Source organism: Ranitomeya imitator, chromosome 4 (genome assembly GCF_032444005.1).
Source record: "Ranitomeya imitator isolate aRanImi1 chromosome 4, aRanImi1.pri, whole genome shotgun sequence".
NCBI classification, from domain to species: Eukaryota; Metazoa; Chordata; class Amphibia; order Anura; family Dendrobatidae; genus Ranitomeya; species Ranitomeya imitator.
This window is the reverse complement of record NC_091285.1, coordinates 602,919,460-602,941,342: the sequence shown is the minus strand read 5'-3', so window position 1 is coordinate 602,941,342 and position 21,883 is coordinate 602,919,460. Positions and strand designations below refer to the sequence as shown.

Here is a 21,883-nt window from a genome sequence, read left to right as displayed (position 1 = left end):
GGGGGATTGAGATGGGAGGAAGGGGGATTTATTATAGATATAGGAGCACGGGGAGGTGGAGGAAGACGTTATTATCGATTATTATGTCTAATACAGTTCCTTAGTATAAAGTTTACTCACTTATTATATATATATCACAGTCCCTTAGTATATAGTCTTCTCACTTATTATGTATAACACCATCCTTAGTTACATAGTTTCCTCTTTTGTTATGTATAACACCATCCCTTATTACATACCACCCTCTCTAGTTATATATGGTGCCATCCCTTATTACTGTATATAGCGTCCTCTGCTGTTATGTACTGATGAATGAGCTGGTGACCAGACAACAGTCCATCAGCTCCTCCTTTAGAAAAGAAGCTTTCCCATGCTCCATCAGCCATCATTGCATTATACACCTAACAAGACAGGTCGGTATGTAATAAAAAAAAACAGGGCTCTATAAAATCCAATATGTAAGGGACGGCAAAATACATAATAAAGGAGACTATGTAATATATACATGTATGTGTGTGTGTGTGGTAATATACAGTACAGACCAAAAGTTTGTACACACCTTCTCATTTAAAGACTTTTCTGTATTTTCATGACTATGAAAATTGTAAATTCACACTGAAGGCACCAAAGCTATGAATTAACACATGTGGAATTATATACTTAAGAAAAAAGTGTGAAACAACTGAAAATATGTCTTATATTCTAGGTTCTTCAAAGTAGCCACCTTTTGCTTTGATGACTGCTTTGCACACTCTTGGCATTCTCTTGATGAGCTTCAAAGGTAGTCACCGGAAATGGTCTTCCAACAATCTTGAAGGAGTTCCCAGAGATGCTTAGCACTTGTTGGCCCTTTTGCCTTCACTCTGCGGTCCAGCTCACGCCAACCCATCTCGATTGGGTTCAGGTCTGGTGACAGTGGAGGCCAGGTTATCTGGTGTAGCACCCCAACTTTCTCCTTCTTGGTCAAGTAGCCCTTACACAGCCTTAAGGTGTGTTTGGGGTCATTGTCCTGTTGAAAAATAAATGATGGTCCAATTAAAGGCAAACTGGATGGAATAGCATGCCGCTGCAAGATGCTGTGGTAGCCATGCTGGTCCAGTATGCCTTCAATTTTGAATAAATCCTCAACAACGTCACCATCAAAGCACCCCCACACCATCACACCTCCTCCTCCATGCTTCACGGTGAGAACCAGGCATGTAGAGTCCATCCGTTCACCTTTTCTGCATCGCACAAAGACACGGTGGTTGGAACCAAAGATCTCAAATTTGGACTCATCAGACCAAAGCACAGATTTCCAATGGTCTAATGTCCATTCCTTGTGTTCTTTAGCCCAAACAAGTTTCTTCTGCTTGTTGAATGTCCTTAGCAGTGGTTTCCTAGCAGCTATTTTACCATGAAGGCCTGCTGCACAAAGTCTCCTCTTAACAGTTGTTGTAGAGATGTGTCTGCTGCTAGAACTCTGTGTGGCATTGTCCTGGTCTCTAATCTGAGCCACTGTTAACCTGCAATTTCTGAGGCTGGTGACTCGGATAAACTTATCCTTAGAAGCAGAGGTGACTCTTGGTCTTCCTTTCCTGGGGCGGTCCTCATGTGAGCCAGTTTCTTTGAAGCGCTTGATGGCTTTTGCAACTGCACTTGGGGACACTTTCAAAGTTTTCCCAATTTTTCAGACTGACTGACCTTCATTTCTTAAAGTAATGATGGCCACTCGTTTTTCTTTACTTAGCTGCTTTTTTCTTGCCATAATACAAATTCTAACAGTCTATTCAGTAGGACTATCAGCTGTGTATCCACCAGACTTCTGCACAACACAACTGATGGTCCCAACCCCATTTATAAGGCAAGAAATCCCACTTATTATACCTGACAGGGCACACCTGTGAAGTGAAAACCATTTCAGGTGACTACCTCTTGAAGCCCATCAAGAGAATGCCAAGAGTGTGCAAAGCAGTCATCAAAGCAAAAGGTGGCTACTTTGAAGAACCTAGAATATAAAACATATTTTCAGTTGTTTCACACTTTTTTTGTTAAGTATATAATTCCACATTTGTTAATTCATAGTTGATGCCTTCAGTGTGAATTTACAATTTTCATAGTCATGAAAATACAGAAAAATCTTTAAATGAGGTGTGTCCAAACTTTTGATCTGTACTGTATATACATATATATATATATATATATATATATATATATATATATATATATATATATATATATATATATAAATAATGCAGCTTTATCGCCTTAAAAGGAGGGGGGCCCAGACAGATTTCCTGCACAGGGGCCCCAAGCTGTCTGTGTCTGCCCCTGTATCTGACTGTTATTATAACCCACCAAATAGGCTGCAGATTGGCTAGATGTGCCAACAGATATCTAGTTTACAGCTTGTGTCCACCCTTAGATTGCAGAAAGAACCTTCCCTTGAAGGTAAAGACTAGGCTATACACATAGGACTACTCAAAAGCAAATCATTTTACATATATTTTAGACAAATCACTTCTTAAAATCATTTTTTTTAAACAGGGAATGACCCTAACTAAAGTTATGAAATTACACCATTGCTATGGCTGATAGTAACAATGCCAACTCTGAATTCTAAGATGATCGCAGAGTCCTGATACTTGGTCACGCTTACCACCAAATAAATGATGGTAAGAGCAGGTGCAGACGACTGTGTATTCTCTCATCTGAAAGAATTGGTCTGACTATGCTAATTACACTCAGATCGGACTGATTAGTTTGATCAGAGTGTGCTCAGTTCCATAGTAGATTCATATGCACCATTGACCAAATTTGTGCTTAGCTCAGCAGGGACTCCTACCCGGTCCAAAAGCAACACAGAAAATTCAGAGAAGCTGAGGCACCAAACCCGCAGGTTCTTAATAAAAAAAACTGAACTTTATTCCAGATTAGTTAAAACAGGAAGACAAAGCAGATTATGTTTCGCCCATAATTGGCCTTTCTCAATCCTTTAAAGAGTTAAATATTTTTTTATCAAGAACCTGCAATTTTGGCGTCTCGGCTTCTCTGAATGTTCTAAATCGATCAGAGTGTGATCTGATTCTCTCAGATGAGAAGATCGAGAAAAGATTTCTCAATTCACTTAGTCCATGTAAATTGTATCCGAGTAAATGTCATCTGAGTGTGGACTACTGTTTTCCACGGACTCACTGACTAGCATGGCCGAGTGCGACCTGAATATCAGATCAAACTCAGGCATGTTGCAATTTTTTCCTTGGACAGATGCCGGTTTCATCCTTAGGACCCATAACGGGGAACATCTTACACTAATGTAAAATGGAGAGATGACCGTGAATGTGTAGCTCTCTACATTCAGTTCGATGAGAATATAAAATAAGCGAACACCTCTACATTCAAGGTGATGCCAGACAAGTACAAGTGGAACACACGTCTATCAGATACCCTAGAGATTTGGCATAAATGTCTTAGGGGAAAGTGAACTGATTACCATTTTTTCTCCTTCTGAGAACAATTCAGCGTGAAACCCACTTGCATTCTCATAGGAACCCTGGTAGACCTTGTTTGGTCAGGGTGTGGTGTCGGGAGTGTGGTATCCAGGTGAGGAATGGATGAAAAGTTCGTGAGGACTGAGATCCAACACCGATTAAAAAATTTTGAAACATAACTTTTACCATGCAATTAAAAACACGATGAGAAAAAAAAAAAGATAAAACAGATTAAAGATCCAGAAGTTTACATGTTTCGGGTTAGCAACCCTTGTTTATAACTGAATAAGAGCTTCTAACCCAAAATTTCTAGATCCTAAATCTTTTTTTTTTATCATTTTTTTCACCATGTTTTTAATTGCACAGTAAAAGTAGTGAGTCATCTCACTTTCCAGGGAGGACAATTCAGTGTCAAAGCCACTTGTATTCACATAGGAACCCTGGTAGACCTTGTTTGGTCAGGGTGAGGTGCCGAGAGTGTAGAAACACATCAGGCTGTATCCTGGTCAGATTAAGGTTCCATCCATAAACTGACACGTTTTGGGTTAGCAACCCTAACTCACATGAATAAGGTTTGCTAACTTGAAACTTATGAATCCTTTTTTTATCTTTTATGCCTTTTCTTACCATATTTTTAATTGCACATCAAAAATTATGTTTTACAGGGAACCAGTCATGTGAAAAAACGTTATTGACCTGCAAGATATGGAATTAATCTGTAGGTTAATAGCGTTCTGAACCTGCCTGGAGCGGCACTTAGAGCCCCGCTGCCTGGAGGAAATTACCTTTATTCCTCCCGGTAGCGCTCGGGTTTCAGTCATAGAGGTGGTGCCAGGGTGGGTTCAGTCACCGCCACCGCTCTCTGTATAGAGAGCGGCGGCTGTAGCCTTGTCCCCTGGCACTGACTGACAGCAGCTCAGCATTAGAGCCTATCAGTCAGTGTGGGGGAGAGATCACAGCCACCTCCTCCATGACTGAAACCTGAACATTACCGGGAGGAATAAACTGTAGGTGACGTGAAGGTGCAGAACGCTACTAGCCTGAAGATTAACCTCTTATCTGTAGGTTAATAATGTTTACATTTAACATTTTCTCATTGATGCTGTAGCCCAGTCCTCACGGACTCTTCCTCCCCAGTAAAAGTTATGTTTTACCATTTTTTCATTGGTGCTGGAGGCCAGTCCTCATGGACCTTATCTCCCATAAATGTCTGAGATCCAAACACTCCACCCCATACAGAATTACTATTTATGCAATTGACTAATATATTAGTGCAGTTTCAGCAGGTGCAGTACGACTAGATTAATGGTTTTTGTAGGTGGACAACACTCAGCTAACAAGTTCTCCGGCCGCTGGTGGTGACACTCACCGACTGCGACTCTTGCGAAAAGAGGATGGATTTCTACTGTATACGTCTCACAGCCGCAGCATGAAGCACACATTAGTGAAATTCTGAGGTGGCAGCTCAAAGATCTGATGTGTGCTGCTGTGATAATTTTAAGTGTATGAAGCTGCAAAGCCAACAAGTCTCCATATGTCTAAGGCTGGCTTCACGTGTCCTCATGAGGCTGTTGAGTTCGGATGAGGAGATGTGCAGCCAGTCCCGAAATCCCGGTCCGTAAAACTCGGACATGTGAAACTGGTCGTAGTCAGGTTATTTAGGCTCCCGAGCAATGGCAGCAATCAGGTCTTTTGCTCTGGGTATAGAGAGCGAAAATAGAATTTCACGGCGATGTTGGATTATGACATCTACTGTACACTGTGTTCCAAATTATTATGCAAATAATATTTCCTCATATCTTTCTCTAAATTACCTATCTGAATTGCAGTCATTGTTATTTTCCAGTCATCATCTACTATTCTAGTATAATTGCAATGTTTTGGAACAAACTGCCTATGAAAACAGTATCTTTTTGAAAAAAATAAGCACTCAAAATGCATGTTCCAAATTATTATGCACAGCAGAGTTTTCAACCGTTTTTTATTTCATTTTGAACAAAAAAATGGCCAATTGTGAAGTTATAAGCATTATCAGCTTATTACAAGATGAAATCAAACAGTTTTCAAGTGAAAACTTTATTCTAGGTGATGTTACATTTGCACATAGGACCCCTTGTTCGAAAGAAGCTTCTGAACTCTCTCGTCCATTGAATTTGTCAGTTTTTGGATGGTTTCTGCTTCAATTGTTTTGCATGTGGACAGAAGCCCCTCCCAGAGCTTAGATGTGAACTGCCTCCCGCCATCATAGACACTCCTTCTGAGAATGCTCCAGAGGTTCTCAATGGGGTTGAGGTCAGGGGAAGATGGTGGCCACACCATAAGTTTGTCCTCTTTTATGCCCATAGCAGCCAGAGATGCAGATGTGTGTTTTGCAGCATGAGACGGTGCATTATCATGCATGAAAATGATCTTGCTGCGGAAAGCACAGTTCTTCCTCTTGAACCATGGCAGGAAGTGTTGTTTCAGAAACTCCACATAGATTATGGAGTTCATCTTTACCCCTTCAGGGATCATAAAGGGGCCGACAATCTCTCTCCCCATGATTCCAGCCCAAAACATTACTCCACCTCCTCCTTGTTGGCGCCTTAGCCGTGTCTTTATGGGGTGTCCATCAACCAGCCATCCTCCACTCCATCCATCTGGACCATCGAGCGTTGCCCGGCACTCATCGGTGAACAAAACAGTTTGGAAGTCAGTCTTCATGTATCGTTTGGCCCACTGGAGCCGTTTCTGCTTGTGTGCAGTGGATAGAGGTGGTCGACAGGATGGCTTACGCACAGCTGCAAACCTCTGAAGGACCCTGCATCTTGTTGTTCTGGGGACGTTGGAGGCACCAGCAGCTTCAAAAACTTGTCTGCTGTATGACAAGGCATTTTTGCAGCTGCTCTTTTAACCTTACGCAATTGCCTGTTGGAAAGAGTCCTCAATTTTTCCTTATCAGCACGCACACGTGTGTGCTGGGAATCAGCTACCTACTTCTTGATTGTGCGATGATCACGATGAAGTGTCTTGGCAATGATGATTGCAGTCATGCCTTGACCTATATACTCCACAATTTGTTGCTTCTCAGCAGCCGACACATCCTTTTTCGTTCCCATTTTGGCCAAAAATGTAGGCTGCTTAATAATGTGGAACAGCCTTCTTAAGTAGTCTTGCCTCTATTTGGACACACCTGCCAAACTAATGTGCATAGGTATCTGCAATTGTTTTCAGTGATATAAAGAGCCCCGACACACATCACCATCAATGAGTTTAAATGACAAACAAGAAAATTCTAACCTTATCAAACTCTTTGTGCATAATAATTTGGAACACAGTGTATGTTGTGAATGGAAAGAGCAGAGGAGCAGTCACTACATGCAGGAGACTTTGACAACAGCCTGTTTCCTCTCCATTCTCAGAATACAGGCTCTGTAAACAGCATCTGCCTTTCGTTGGCAGTAATGTGAAATTCACCACACGGCGCACGTCCAGCTGAGGATCTGCGACAAATCCGCAGCAAAATGAGCTGCAAAGAGTTGAATGTTTTGTGAAAATTTCAGCTATTAAAATCCGCAACACACAAGTTCATTTCTCCTGCAATTTGTTTTTCCACGTCTAGTAGATGAGATTTGGCGCTCTCTCACCCACCTTACTGGCGCTGCGAGGATGTGTTCACAAGGAGGTTCCCAATTTGGATTTTGAAGCGGATCCTCTGTGTGAACATACCCCAATACTCCATGGATTTCCTGCCTGCAGATGGTAAATGTACAATCTCTCCTCCGTTTGTGAACATTCCCTTACACTGACAGTGCACTCATGCTTTGGGATATCTGTGTCTTATTGCGCCCAGGTACACGTCACCTGTAATATCAATAGAATGTCTTTACTATGGGAATCTTGTAAAAACTGTCATCAGACGGCCTAGAGAAGGGAAACATTTTCATTAATTGGTGAACGTGCCAAAAATGTACAGCAGCACATAACTGTCACGTGTGATGTACATGTCTCGGGTCACAACATCCACAACTCCCAGGGCAGATATAGCAGAGCTGAGCTTGTCATTTCCCGATACTTTAGTGCATTAAGACACATCGTACCATTACGATATCTCAACACATTTACATGCAGTCCTATGTAAAACCACAGATAACACACTGTGCTAAGCCAAAAACAAGCTCAGCTTAGCAATATTAACAAACTCAGCTCTGCTTCACTTAGGTAGAAACCTCCATAGGCGCAGCACATCTTCTGTGCACACTATGCCTCCTGTCACATATTTTATTTCTAACAAGCTATAGGACTCGTCTGACACATGCAGATATCATGATGCACATGTTTAATGCCTGGGAACAGCTGGAGCCCCAGACTGACAGCTTGTTACCTGATCGAAACCCCCAGACCCCGAATCCTCCTAGTCTGTCTGTGCTCCATTCCCTCACATGCTCTCCTCAAGAATGTCCAAACAATCTATGCCAAGTGTTGTGCCCGCCGACTGGCAGATGCAGTGCGCTCAGATGGCATATAATGGATGTCACAGTGTCACAAAACTTCTATACATAGAAATATAGAGGGATGCTGCATGGCTGCTTCTATCCGATAGCAAAGGGACCACGTCGCTAGAAATAATTCCTTGTGAAAGCATCAAAGTGCATTATCTATGGTGTCATATATGGCTGCAGGTAAACTGTATCCACTATCTTAACCCAGACATTTATTAGCAAGTCCAAAGAATCCAGCCCCGAAGAGTAAAAAATAGACTGATGTGTGTGTGTGTGTGTGTATATATATATATATATATATATATATATATACACACACATACATATATATATATATATATATACATACACACACACACACTCACACATATACACCATATGCACATATACAGAAACAAATGCACACACACATTATATAGACACACATACAGGATCTATATAATATATGCACACACATGTACATATACATATATATATACACACACATACATAAACACACATATATATGTATATATATGCACATGCACATATATACATATAAATATATGCACACACATACAGAAAATATATAATATATGCACACACATTCAATATATATATATATATATATATATATATATATATATATATATATATATATATATACACACACACACACACGTGCATGTATGAACACACATGCAAAGACATACCGGTATATATGCATGTATAGTATATGGAGACACACATATGGTACATTATATATATATATATATATATATATATATATATATATATATATATATATATACACACACTCACAAACCTACAGAGTATTTATACATACACACACAGGCATGTGCACATATATATGGACACACACATACGGTACATTATATATATATATATATATATATATATATATATACACTCACAAGCCTACAGAGTATATATACATACACACACAGGCATGTGCACATATATATGGACACACACATACGGTACATTATATATATATATATATATATATATATATATATATACACTCACAAGCCTACAGAGTATATATACATACACACACAGGCATGTGCACATATATATGGACACACACATACGGTACATTATATATATATATATATATATATATATATATATATATATATACACTCACAAGCCTACAGAGTATATATACATACACACACAGGCATGTGCACATATATATGGACACACACATACGGTACATTATATATATATATATATATATATATATATATATATATATATATATATACACTCACAAGCCTACAGAGTATATATACATACACACACAGGCATGTGCACATATATATGGACACACACATATATAATTTGCACTGGACTGTTCCTCTTCCACAGCAGATCCCTACTTTCTGCACCTCTCCCTTGCAGTCCCACGTAAGCTCACCCTCGGCAGAGGTCTCACCTGTCCAGGGCGATGGCCGTCATGGAGTAGATGCTGGTGAACACCGCAGAGATGGGGAAGAAGTTGTGGAATTTGCAGTAGATGAGCCCATAGTACCAGTGGTTGTGGACGGCGTAGGTGAAGTTCACCACAGTGTTGAAGGCTGACATTGAGGCTTCAGCAAATGCCAAGTTTACCAAGAAGTAGTTGGTGACAGTCCTCATCCTCTTGTGGGCTAAGATGATCCACATGACAATGATATTTCCAACCACAGAGATAATCACGATGATGGAATAGGCGACAGCCCAGAGGGCGATCTGCCATGGTGGCTGCAGGAAGGGGTTAATGGCGATGTCAGTGCCATTTGTGGAATTAAAGTCGGAGTCGTTCTGTAGTGAGAGATTCATGGTTAATAAAGTCTTTCAGGAATCCCCAAGAGGAAAAAAAAGATGATCCAAATGTGTGTCCAGGTGCGATCAGCTGGAGGTGGTCATCACACCAGGGAGGCCACCATCCATGGGTCCAGAGACATTCCTCCAGGAGGACACTGACCCCACACTGAGTGTGCTGCAGTGTGCAGGGGCTGATGCCAAGGGGTGCTGCAGCTACACAGCACTGCTGCTGAGGACCCTGCTGCTGCTGCTGCTGCTGCTGGGGGCTGCTCTGTAATTCATCTTTCCAAGTTCTACTACTAGGAGAGGCTGAGAGGGGATTTAAAGTGAGTGTCACTGAGAGGGGAGGGCACTGGTGACAGTGGGGTGGCTGCTGCTCAGCTGGGAGGGGATCCTGGCTCTGCAGCCATATGGTGAGGGCTCTCCATGGGATGCTGGGTGCAGAGGGAAGAGCTGCTGCACAGCCTCTTGGGGAGCACCCCCTGATCCCTCTATGGAAGCCTGGATGTGTTAACTATTTCATCACAGAGAAACTAGCTCTTGTGTATATCTTACATCCATCTGCAGCTCCTTACTTCATTATTTAGTTTATTGTTTACTATTATATATATATATATATATATATATATATATATATATATATATATATTTACACACAGTGTTTACTGTGCAATGTTTCCTTATGTTTATTATGCAATGTTTTGCTATGTTTTTATTATACAGTGTTGCACTAGATGTGTCAATGTTTTATTAGATGTCTATTATATACACAGTGCTTTCTTTTACAGGGTGTCTCTAAAGTCTGGACACATAGGATACAGTAAAAAAAATACATATTTTCAATAAATGACATTTATCAATAATATTTAATTCCACTGAGATAGTAAATAACTTCTTCATTGTGATTTCCAACATTTGCAATGCAATGCCTGAGGCTCTTTGCAAAATTCTATTATAGTTAATTAAATGAATTCTAATTATAGTTAATGAGAATTCCTGTGTCCAGACTTTAGGGGCGCCCTGTCCTGTTTTGTTATATGCTTATTATACAATGTTGTACTTGATATATATATGATGTTTTATTAGATGTGTATTATACATAGTGTTTTATTGTGCAATGTTTCATTATATGCTTATTATACAATGTTGCACTAGACGTGTATGATACAAGGCAGCAGAATTCTGGCACACAGTAAGCCATCTAAGGCTATGTGGACAGGTAAAGTGTTTGCAGCAGATTTTTCAGCGTTAGCGTTGAGCGAACGAGCTGGGACGAGATGTTATCTGAGCATGCTCGAGTGCGAACCAAGTATCTTCGGTGTGCTTGAAAAATATGTTTGAGTCCTTGGCTGCATGACTGTTTGTTAGGAAATCCCTCCATGTGCGTGCCTGTTGAACAGTCGTGAGACTTTCAGGCGCTTTCAGACTTTCAAGTCACTCGGTTAGCACCCGAGCATGCTGAGATAACACCTTATCCCAGCACGTTCGCTCTTCACTATTCAGCATTAAAAACTGGAGTGTTGGCAAAAAAAAAAAAAAATGTGTAAAGCAACACTCATTCTTGATTTGCTTTTACTTGTGCTTTTTCCTCATTCATTTGACTGGATGAAAAGTGGTGCGAAAACGCTGTAAGAATTGACATGCTGCAGATCTTAAAAAAAAAACACACAAAAACACTTGGATGTTTCAAATCCACAAGGTAAAAAAAAAAAAAATCAGCATGTGCGCCAATTTTCAGAAATTTCATTATCTGGGCTGGCATGGGAAAACGCTGCAAAGGCGCGCAGAAAAAAAAAAAGTGTCAAAAATGCGTCATGTGAACAAGCCCTAAAAGATGGTGTAAACGTAGAGCAGTCAGTTCTAAATCAGAGGCGTTTTCGGACAGTCTGCTCCAAGAGACAGGATTGATAAATCTGCCCTGCGGCATTTCTTTACATCCCACTTCTTATGCTCCTTCATACTGCATCATTTTATCATTTTACATAGTGTCCGTTTTATGCAATGACCAATTTGTACATGTGAGGGACGTGCCAGGGGCTGCAGGGGTCATAAGGGGGCATAGTTTGCATGAGTAAGAGCCAATTATAACTGCAGGCAGCACACTGGCAGCTGCACCTGGCGCTGTTAAATCACTGGGCAGCAGCAGCAGTTTACTCTCGGCAGGCACACAATGCTGCACAGGCAGAAGACACGTAGAAACATCCTGCACATCACACCAATAGCGGGCAGCCATAGCTGATGGGGCTGGTGAGGGATTTAAATAGCGCTTGCACATAGGCAGCAATATCTCCGGCGCTGTACAATGATCCCCATCTTCCTCAGATATCACGGATGCCGCTCCTTACAGTCGCACGCTTTTTAGGAACAGGACATGGATAGGAAGAGAACGCGCGTCTGCGGCTGGAATATTAGATTGTGCTCCATACTGGGTCCGGCGATGATGGAGAATATTCTGTGCTCTGCTGCAGATTCTATTGCTGCTGTGTAATAACATAATTAAATGGCGGGATGATATTAGGGTCTGTTTTTTTTCTGGGAACAGCACCACAGGTGTCCACAGTCTGTGTCTGGTATCACAGCGCAATCGAATTATCTATTCTCTGGAGAGAAGTCAAGCAACAGATGAAAAGTCAGAGCTGATTTTTTTTTTTTTTTGTCTCCTTGCAATAATTTATGTTTTTGTACATTATTTGTAAGACATTTCTGGCAGTTGCAATCTTTTGCATAGTACATAGTTTAATACTTACACATTTGTCTGCCATTTTTTAGGGTAAAATTAGTAAAAATCACGTAATTTCTCCATTTTAAACTGGGTGAAAAAAGGCTGGAGAAATTACACTCAGGTTAAAGTGGGATTTCTGCATCAAAAAAGCAGTAAAAAGGCTGCATAAAAAACTAGCTTTTTGCAGAATTTTTTTAGTGCGTTTTTGATTTGGGTTTCTATACATTTTTCCCCATTCACTGTAGAATGAATGAAAAAAAACACTTAAAGAATTGACATGTTGCAGCTTTAATAAAGTGCTTCAAATCTGCGAGGAAAAAAATGAGCAGCGTGAGATTTCAGAAACCCCATTCACTTCGCTAAGAAAATGAAATTCTCCATTTTTCACGGTAAAATGTACTGAAAAAAGCACAGCAAAAACATGATGTGTGAAAAGACTCTCAAAAAAGATTTCTCAGATCTACTAACATTGACCTGCACAGCCGTCCATAATCTCTCTCCTCCGTATATCTCCAAACGAATCTCCTGATATCTTCCCGTACGTAATCTCCGGTCACTTCAAGACCTTCTTTTCTCCACTCATGTACTTTCCTCACCTAATCGCCTCCAAAACTTATCAAGCGTTTCCCCATTCTCTGGAATTCTGTGCCCCAAAACGTCCCATTATTCACCACATTCGGATTTTTTAGACAGAAATTAAAAACCCACGTCTTCAAGAAAACTTACAACCTCACCATGACCGAAGCCGCAACCTCCAACCTACTGTCTCCTTCCCCATTATCCTGTAGACTGTAAGGCCACGGTCACACATTGTGAATGTGGTCAGTATTTTACCTCAGTTTTTGTAAGCCAAAAAGCCAAAAACCAGTGGAACTGTAGGGGGAAAGCTGGAGGATGAAGATGTCATGGCAACGGGGGCTGTTATGATGTTGTTTGTAGTTTTGTGTATTAATGTTTATATGTGTGTGATAAAAATAATCTTATATTCCTATGGCTGGTGTTTGCCTAAGGCCATCCCTGGGAATGCTGGAGGTCAGGCCACTAGGGGAACAAGTAGATAGGGATAAAGTGTGCACTATATTAGGGATTAGATAGTAAATAGAGTTGGGATTAGCCCCCAGTTTGGGAAGGGTTAGACTAGTTTTATAAGAAAAGGTTTTTCAGGGTTAGGGAGTTCAGTCAGTTGAGTCAGTCAGGTAGTCAGAGTCCAGAACTCAGTCAAGTGCAAGTTCAAAAAGAGAGAGTGGAGTGCAGGCCGGACTGGGACTAAAATTCAGCCCTGGCATTTGAAGTTACACAGGCCCACTTGTCACATGGTGACTGTATAATATCTTTTTACACTTGTAGGCAGGGCCGGTTTTAGGCAAATGCTAACATATTGGACATCACACAAAAGCATTTCGGTTGCATTTATAAGTACTGAGTTCAGGCCGCTAAATGAGTTTGATCGACAATACTGAAGTTGTTCAGCGCTTGTTTCCCGACCTCTTTCCACCATCTGAGGAATAATGATGGGACAGAACGATCACTAATAGATCACTAACCGATCCCCATACAGTATCATGTTATCAGCAGCACATCTACAGTTTACGCCGGCAATGTTACATAGTTACATAGTTATTAAGGTTGAAGGAAGACTATATGTCCATCTAGTTCAACCCATAGCCTAACCTAACATGTTGATCCAGAGGAAGGCAAAAAAAACCCATGTGCAAAGAGTAAGCTCCACATTGGGGAAAAAAATTCCTTCCCGACTCCACATACGGCAATCAGACTAGTTCCCTGGATCAACGCCCTATCAAGGAATCTAGTGTATATACCCTGTAACATTATACTTTTCCAGAAAGGTATCCAGTCCCCTCTTAAATTTAAGTAATGAATCACTCATTACAACGTGCTGCTGAGAACAATGATTTTTGTTGCGGCAAAAACAATCTGAATATGCAGCATTGTTTACTTGTTTAGTAAAATACACCCCATAGTCCTCCATATATTATAATGTGCACCACAGTTCTCCATATCGTATAATACACTCCCTATAGTCCTCCATATATTAAAATACACTGCTCAGTCCTCCACATAGTATAATACACTCCTCATAGTCCTCCATACAGCATAATACACTCCTCATAGTGCTCCATATAGTATAATGCTCAGCCATAGTCATCCATGTAGTACAATTCACTTCCCATAGTATAATGCACCCCATAGTTCTTCATATAGTATAACGTATTCCCCATAGTTCTCGATACAGTATAATGCAGCCCACATATAGTATAACGCAGCCACCACCCCAAAGAGTATAATGTAACCCCCATAGAAAATAATGCAGCCCCCCATAGTTTAATGCAGCCCCCTCAGAGTACGATGCAATCACCCCTCATAGAATATAAATATAATACAGCCCCCCATAGAATATAATGTAGCCCCGAATAGAATATAATACAGCCCACCTCCCCATAGAATACAATGCAGCCCCCCATAGTATAACACAGCCTCCCCCATAGAATATAATATACCCCCACAATAGTATATAACACAGCCACATAGTATATAACACGGCCTCCCCCATAGACTATAATATACCCCCATAGTATATAGCACAACCCGCTTAGTATATAGCACAACCCGCTTAGTATATAGCACAACCCGCATAGTATATAGCACAACCCACATAGTATATAGCACAACCCACATAGTATATAGCACAGCCTGCATAATATAGCACAGCCCACGTAGTATACAGCACAGCCCACGTAGTAGTATACAGCACAGCCCACAGAGTAGTATACAGCACACACAGCCCACACAGTAGTATACAGCACACACAGCCCACACAGTAGTATACAGCACACACAGCCCACGTAGTAGTATACAGCCCGCACAGTAGTATACAGCACACAGCCCACGTAGTAGTATACAGCCCACACAGTAGTATACAGCACACAGCCCACGTAGTAGTTTACATCCCACACAGTAGCATACAGCACACACAGCCCACGGCACGCAGTAGTATACAGCAAAGCCCTCCCCCCCGAGAATGGCCCCAAAGTCCAGTAAAAAAAAAACCACACTCCTCACGCCCACGCTGCTCCCTGCTCCGCTTTCGGCGGCTGCCGCTTCACTGCCCGGCCACACAGCAGGGCAGTGAACACGTCACTAATTGTGCATTTATCACCCACTCCTGGTTTTGGCGTACAAATACTGAGGTAAAATACTACTGACCAAACACTCAACGTATGAACGTGGCCAAAGCCAGCGAGGGCATGACCTACTCCCCAGTCTGTCATTGTGCATTGAAATTTTTATTTGTGTTTTGTATGTTCCCCTCCTTGTGTACAATGTAAGAGGTGTACAAGGTCTTGTTTGTGCCCCACTCCTCTCGCCTGTGTTTCTACATTCCTGAGAAGCTGATACTTGCAATATGTCCTATAATGCTGCTATATTGTGTATGTCCGTTATGTGGTATGTGTATTATAATATTGCTATACTGTGTAATGTGTTGTAAATATATATATAAATACCGGGCCATATTTGCCACTAGGCACTTGAGGGCAGGTGCCTATGGCGGTATGATGCGGGAGGCGGCACCTGAGCAAGTTTTTTTTTTTTAAATTAAAGTCCGGGGTCACCTCCCGACCGACTGCCCCCCCCCGGCCACCCGCCCGCCTCATTGAAGACGTCATGCTCACCCTACTCCAGCGATGCCAGGTCTCAGTGCCTGCAGCTCATCCTGTGTGAGCGGTCACGTGGTACTGCTCATTAAGGTTATGAATCTGGACGCATATTCATGACCTTAATGAGTGGTACCACATGAGCGCTCACACAAGAAGAAGGTGCTGCGCCGGGACAGAGATGGATGGATGATCGGCACGGTGTGGGAAAGGTGAGTATGACAGCCAGGGAAGATGGGGGAGGGGGAAGAAGGAGGACGGGGAGTCGAGCCATGCAAGATGGGAGTGGGGAGCAGGGCCATTCATACAGGCTGGGAGGGGGAGGGGGAGATGAGCCATACATACAGGATGGGAGGGGGAGGGGGAGATGAGCCATGCATACAAGGGGGGGGGGGGGGGTGAGATGAGCCATGCATACAGGATGGGAGGGTGAGATGGGCCATGCATACAGGATGGGAGGGTGAGATGGGCCATGCATACAGGGGGGATGAGCCATGCATACAGGGTGGGAGGGGGGAGATGAGCCATGCATACATGGTAGGAGGGGGGAGATGAGACATGCATACAGGGTGGGAGGGGAGAGATGAGCCATGCATGCATGTTGGGAGGGGGGAGATGAGCCATGCACACAAGATGGGAGGGAGGGGGCCATTATGCAGTATGGAGCATCATGTGTGGCCATTATACAGTATGGAGCATCATGTGTGACCATTATACAGTATGCAGCATCATGTGTGGCCATTATACAGTACTGAGCACATGTGGGGCCATTATACAGTATGGAGTACTGTGTGGCCATTATACAGCATGGAGCATCATGTGGGGCCATTATACAGTATAGAGCACTGTGTGGCCATTATACAGTATGGAGCATCATGTGGGGCCATTATACAGTATGGATCATCATGTGTGGCCACTATACTGTACTGAGTATCATGTGGGGCCATTATACAGTATGGAGCACTGTGTGGCCATTATACAGTATGGAGCATCATGTGGGGCCATTATACAGTATGGAGCATCATATGTGGCCATTATACAGTATTGAGCATCATGTGTGGTCGTTATACAGTATGGAGCACTGTGTGGCCATATTTTTTTTTTTAAACAGTGTGATCAACAGTACTAAATGGAAGTGGTTGAGGCGTGGATATGAGTGTGACTAGTTGTGAAATGGGTGTGGTCAGAGGCGTGTCCTAAAATTTGCCACAGCGCACGTTTATCCCTCTTTCCCTTCTTCAAAAGTTGGGAGTTATGATACCGCATTTGCCGGATCGCGGAAAGTGCCACAAATGCCCACAAATCCCATAGGAAATGAATGAGGCCGAACGCAGTGTTGCCGTAAGTGATCCGTTAGCCGGCAGATGCGGAAAAACTGCCCGATCTGCTGCAAAAAGCTACTTTCACATCAGCGATTTTTGCGAAAGTCACTGCCGATAGTGTCTCACTTACCAAAGGGGGAGGCAGCACTAAAAGTGCCTAGGGCAGCAGAAACTCTAAACACGGCCCTGTATGTATATATATATATATATATATATATATATATATTGTATTGTATAAAAGTAGGGAAAGTATAGGATTCAGATTAGCCCACTAGAGAGGGCACAAGAGAATAGTATAAGTGAGGAAGTAGATAGACCAATAGGATTTAGTTAATTAGGAGGGGGCAACTGCGTGTAAGTGAGAGAGCTTCCTCAAGTTAGTCAGAGAAGGCTGGGAGCCAGGACAGGACAGTTGTGTCCTGCAATGTTTAAGCAGGGTAGCCCAGCCGTCCAGGTCCTATGGGCTGACAGTCACTTGGTGGTGGAGGAATACAGGGCAGCATCAAAATGGTAGCAGCTAATTTCATGGAAACTATCCTAAATGTCCAGGGCAAAATGGATGCAGAACTCCAGATGGGGGCTGGAACAAATCGCAGCTGGGAGGAGGCCCCCCATGACTGCTTTGAGCCGGGCCGTCTTTTTAAATAATGCTGCGGCTGGGGATAGGAGAATGGAAAGGGGGGGAGGGGTTTAGAAGGGAGAGGTAGTAGGGAAAGTGCGGGAAAACCGCCATTCCCTACCTTAATTCAGGAGAAGGAAGACGTGCAGGATGGCGTCGGCGGATTCAATGATGCCCCAGCTGAGAGAGATGGCCAGGTCCAGGAGAGGGGGCTGGCTTGAGGCCCAGCTGGCCTCCATCATCGGTGCTGCAGGAGGATCCGGGCAGAGCCCCCAGAGAGACTATCCCCCGAAGTCCCGGCGCGTGGCAGGCGCAGGCTCCGGAGCCCCTCCAGGGACCCTGCGGGCGGTGAGTCCGGCGGCGCTGCCCCCTCCGGTCGTTCCCGCTCCGGCAGGAATCCAAGTACCTGGCCTGCAGGCGCCGGGAGTCGGGCCCAGGACACCGCCGCTGCTGCCGGGAGCGCCGGACCGGAAGTGCGGCCTGCGCGATCCAGGCAGAGCGCAGCCGCAGCTTCCCCAGCTCCTGTCAGGTCTCCTGCTCCCAGGGGACGCGCGGCCGCCGCTCCACCGGCTTCTCCTGCTGTGCCGGTGTCCAGAGGGAGAGCGGCCGCCGCTCCCCCTGCCCCCAGCAGATCCACAGCGCCCAGGGGGCGCGCAGCGGCAGGAAGAGGAAGAGCAGCGCTGCCAGGAGGAGCAGCACAGCCAGGTAGAGCGGCACAGCCAGGAGGAGCAGCGCGGCTAGGAGGAGCAGCACGGCCAGGAAGAGCAGCAGCAGCAGCCAGTAATCCGGACCCTTTACCGGCGGCAGGCACCCACAGCCCATCACCTCCCAGGGTGCCTGCTGGGATGACCACGAGGAGTACACAGGCGGCGGACGGTCAGCGGTCGGGGGATCTTATACGTCCCGCTTGTACGGAACGGCGCAGCGGAGGGAGAGATGCAGGCAGCAGTGTCGAGCTGACTGCTCGGGAGCGAAGAATGTTACACGACCGGGCGGGCTCGCCCGGGTTGGAACGCGGGGATCGGTCGAGGTCACCCAGGAGGTCTTCGGAGCACAGAGCAGCATTTACCCGTTACTCATCGGACGGTGATGTGGCGGGGGAGATTGACCACGGACGGAGGAGTGGGTCGGTACAGCAGCTACAGCACGCTCGGGTCCCCCCTGGTGACGAGGAGGCCAGGGGCGCGGGCCTGGGGCAGAGAGGGCTAGCGGCGCAGCAGTTCCAACACGCTCGGGTCCCCCCTGGTGAAGAGGAGACCAGGGGCGCGGGCCCAGGGCATCGACGCGGTGAGGAGGTGTCGGAGTCCAGCGGTGATCGTCAAGGGAGGTCGGAGCGACAGGGATCCGGAGGTCCGGCTGGCGGGGACACAGCACCCGCGCAGCGTTGTGAGTATGAGTCTATGTCTGGTTTGTCGCCCGCAGGGGCCGGGTTGCAGGAAGTTAGGGGAAGTCGGGTGGCGGTGTGTGAGGAACGGCAGAGGAGTGGGCCGATTGTGGCAGAGGTGCCAGGTATGCAGGACTTATTGCAGGGTATGTCGCAAATTTTGCGTAGATTGGAGGGGGGGTCGGCAACTGGGGTTGCCGCATGGCCGGTGGAGGCGTGGTTGGCTGGGCGAGGGGTGGTACCCCCGTCGGGAAGTGGGTTGGTAAGCCCTAGTCGGGTATTGGAGGTGGCATCGGCAGGTGTATCGGTTTCGGTTCAGACAGAGAAGGAGAAAGGCGATACGGTCAAATTAGATGACAGAGCGAAAGGGGAAGTTTATGTGTGCTTTGAAGGGCCGTTGGGAGCGCATTTAAAAAAGGAGGTGAAGGAGAAGATTTGGAGAGACGAGTATGTGGAAATTTTTTCCCTGCTTCCGTTGGAGAAGTTTAACTTGGATAAAGGGAAAAAAGACGATAGCAAAAAGGAGGAGGAAGAAAAGCGGAGGTGGCGGTTAATTCCGCAGACATTTGTGAATTGGTTACAGGCATTCGCAACATTGGCGAGCGTAGTGGGGGAGAAAGCGCCCGAGAATTGCTCGGGTTTGTTTTGCTATCTGGACTCGATTGGGGAGGCGCATCGTACATACGGCGGTCAGACGTGGCTGCGGTATGATGAGCAGTTTAGGCAGAGAAAGGCGGTGAGGCCGGAAATTAGGTGGGACCAGAAGGATATAGGCCTTTGGCTGAAGGTTATGGCCCCAGCTAGACATGGGCAGTCCTTTCATGGGTCCGGGGGTGGTGGCAGCCAGCAGGCGGGACACGGAAGCAGTAGTCAGGGTGCACAGGGAGCAAAGGAGAAGTCTGGAACCTGCTGGCAGTTTAATGACGGGCAGTGTAAATACAGTAACACCTGTAAATTTAAGCACGTGTGTTCCCACTGTAATGGAAGTTCACACGGGGCTTCAAAGTGTTTCAGGAAGGGGAAAGGAAAGCCAGTTGTGGGTGCCGGTCAAGGGGGAGAGCCCGGTGAGGCTTCACGAGATGGCCCCCTTTCTAAATAGGTACCCTGATCAGGTTAAGGCAGGTATTATTTTTAATGGTTTTGCGGATGGTTTTAGGATTCCTCCCCTGAGTCACGAGGTTCCTTTTTCGATTAAGAATTTGCGGTCGGCAATGTTGCATGCCGAGGTGGTTGATGTTAAACTCAAGAAAGAAGTGGAGTTGGGAAGGATGTCTGGGCCGTTTTTGAACCCGCCGACTGAGGGTATGGTGGTTTCCCCTTTGGGGGTGGTGCCTAAGAAAGAGCCGAATAAATTTCGGTTGATTCAACATTTGTCGTATCCAAAGGGTCGGTCGGTAAATGATGGCATCGCCCAAGAACTGTGCTCTGTTGAGTATACATCATTCGATGCAGCGGTACAGTGGGTGAGAAGGCATGGCCCGGGGGCGCTGTTGGCAAAGACGGATATTGAATCGGCCTTCTGGTTGCTTCAGGTGCATCCGGACAGTGTTCCGTTGTTAGGTTGCTTTTGGAATGGTGGTTACTATTTGGACAGATGTTTGCCAATGGGTTGCGCCATTTCTTGTTCATTGTTTGAGACATTTAGTACTTTTCTGGAGTGGGTGGTTAGGGACGTGGCGGGAGTTCAGTCGGTTATCCATTATTTGGATGATTTTTTGTTTATTGGGCCGCCTGATTCCGCAGTGTGTCGTAATACGTTAACGGCTATGTTTTGGGTAGCAGAGCTTTTTGGAGTTCCATTAGCGGCGGATAAGACGGAAGGTCCCACCACGGTGTTGAGTTTTTTGGGAATTTTAATTGACTCCGAGAGAATGGAGTGTCGGTTGCCGGAGGATAAGTTGGCCATGCTGCAGCAGGAGGTTGATAGAGCTAGAAGGAGGAGGAAGCTGACTTTGAAAGAGTTGCAGTCTCTCTTGGGTAGATTGAATTTTGCATGTCGGATCATACCCATGGGCAGGATATTTTGTCGCAGGTTGTCGGTCGCAACAGCAGGTGTGAAAGAGCCGCATCATTTTGTTCGCCTGAGCAAGGAACACAAAGACGACTTGCTAGTGTGGCAACGTTTCTTGTGCAATTACAACGGGCGGTCGTTGATTCAGCAGGAGGTCTTAACAAACTTTGATTGCGAGATTTATACGGATGCAGCCGGTTCGGCTGGTTACGGGGCCTATTGCGGTGGTCGTTGGTGTGCCGGACGGTGGCCGGGCCAGTGGAGGGAGTTGGGCCTTACAAAAAATCTGGTTTTGCTGGAATTGTTTCCCATCATGGTGGCGGTTTCCATTTGGGGTGAAATGTTTGCTAACAGGAGGATTCGTTTTCATTGCGACAACATGAGCGTC

At 44.8% G+C, this 21,883-nt stretch overlaps 1 protein-coding gene across 2 annotated transcripts in view; it reads right to left on the bottom strand.

Annotated features, from left to right (window-relative positions):
* TACR1 (tachykinin receptor 1) overlaps window positions 1-10,061 on the bottom strand; it is a 348,454-nt gene extending 338,393 nt beyond the window's left edge. For both annotated transcript variants that reach the window (XM_069766528.1, XM_069766527.1), the window contains exon 1: window positions 9,393-10,061. In XM_069766528.1, coding sequence (XP_069622629.1) covers window positions 9,393-9,778 — 386 coding nt within the window. In that variant the 5' untranslated portion in view covers window positions 9,779-10,061. The remainder of the gene's footprint in view (window positions 1-9,392) is intronic.
* Window positions 10,062-21,883: the final 11,822 nt, after the last annotated feature.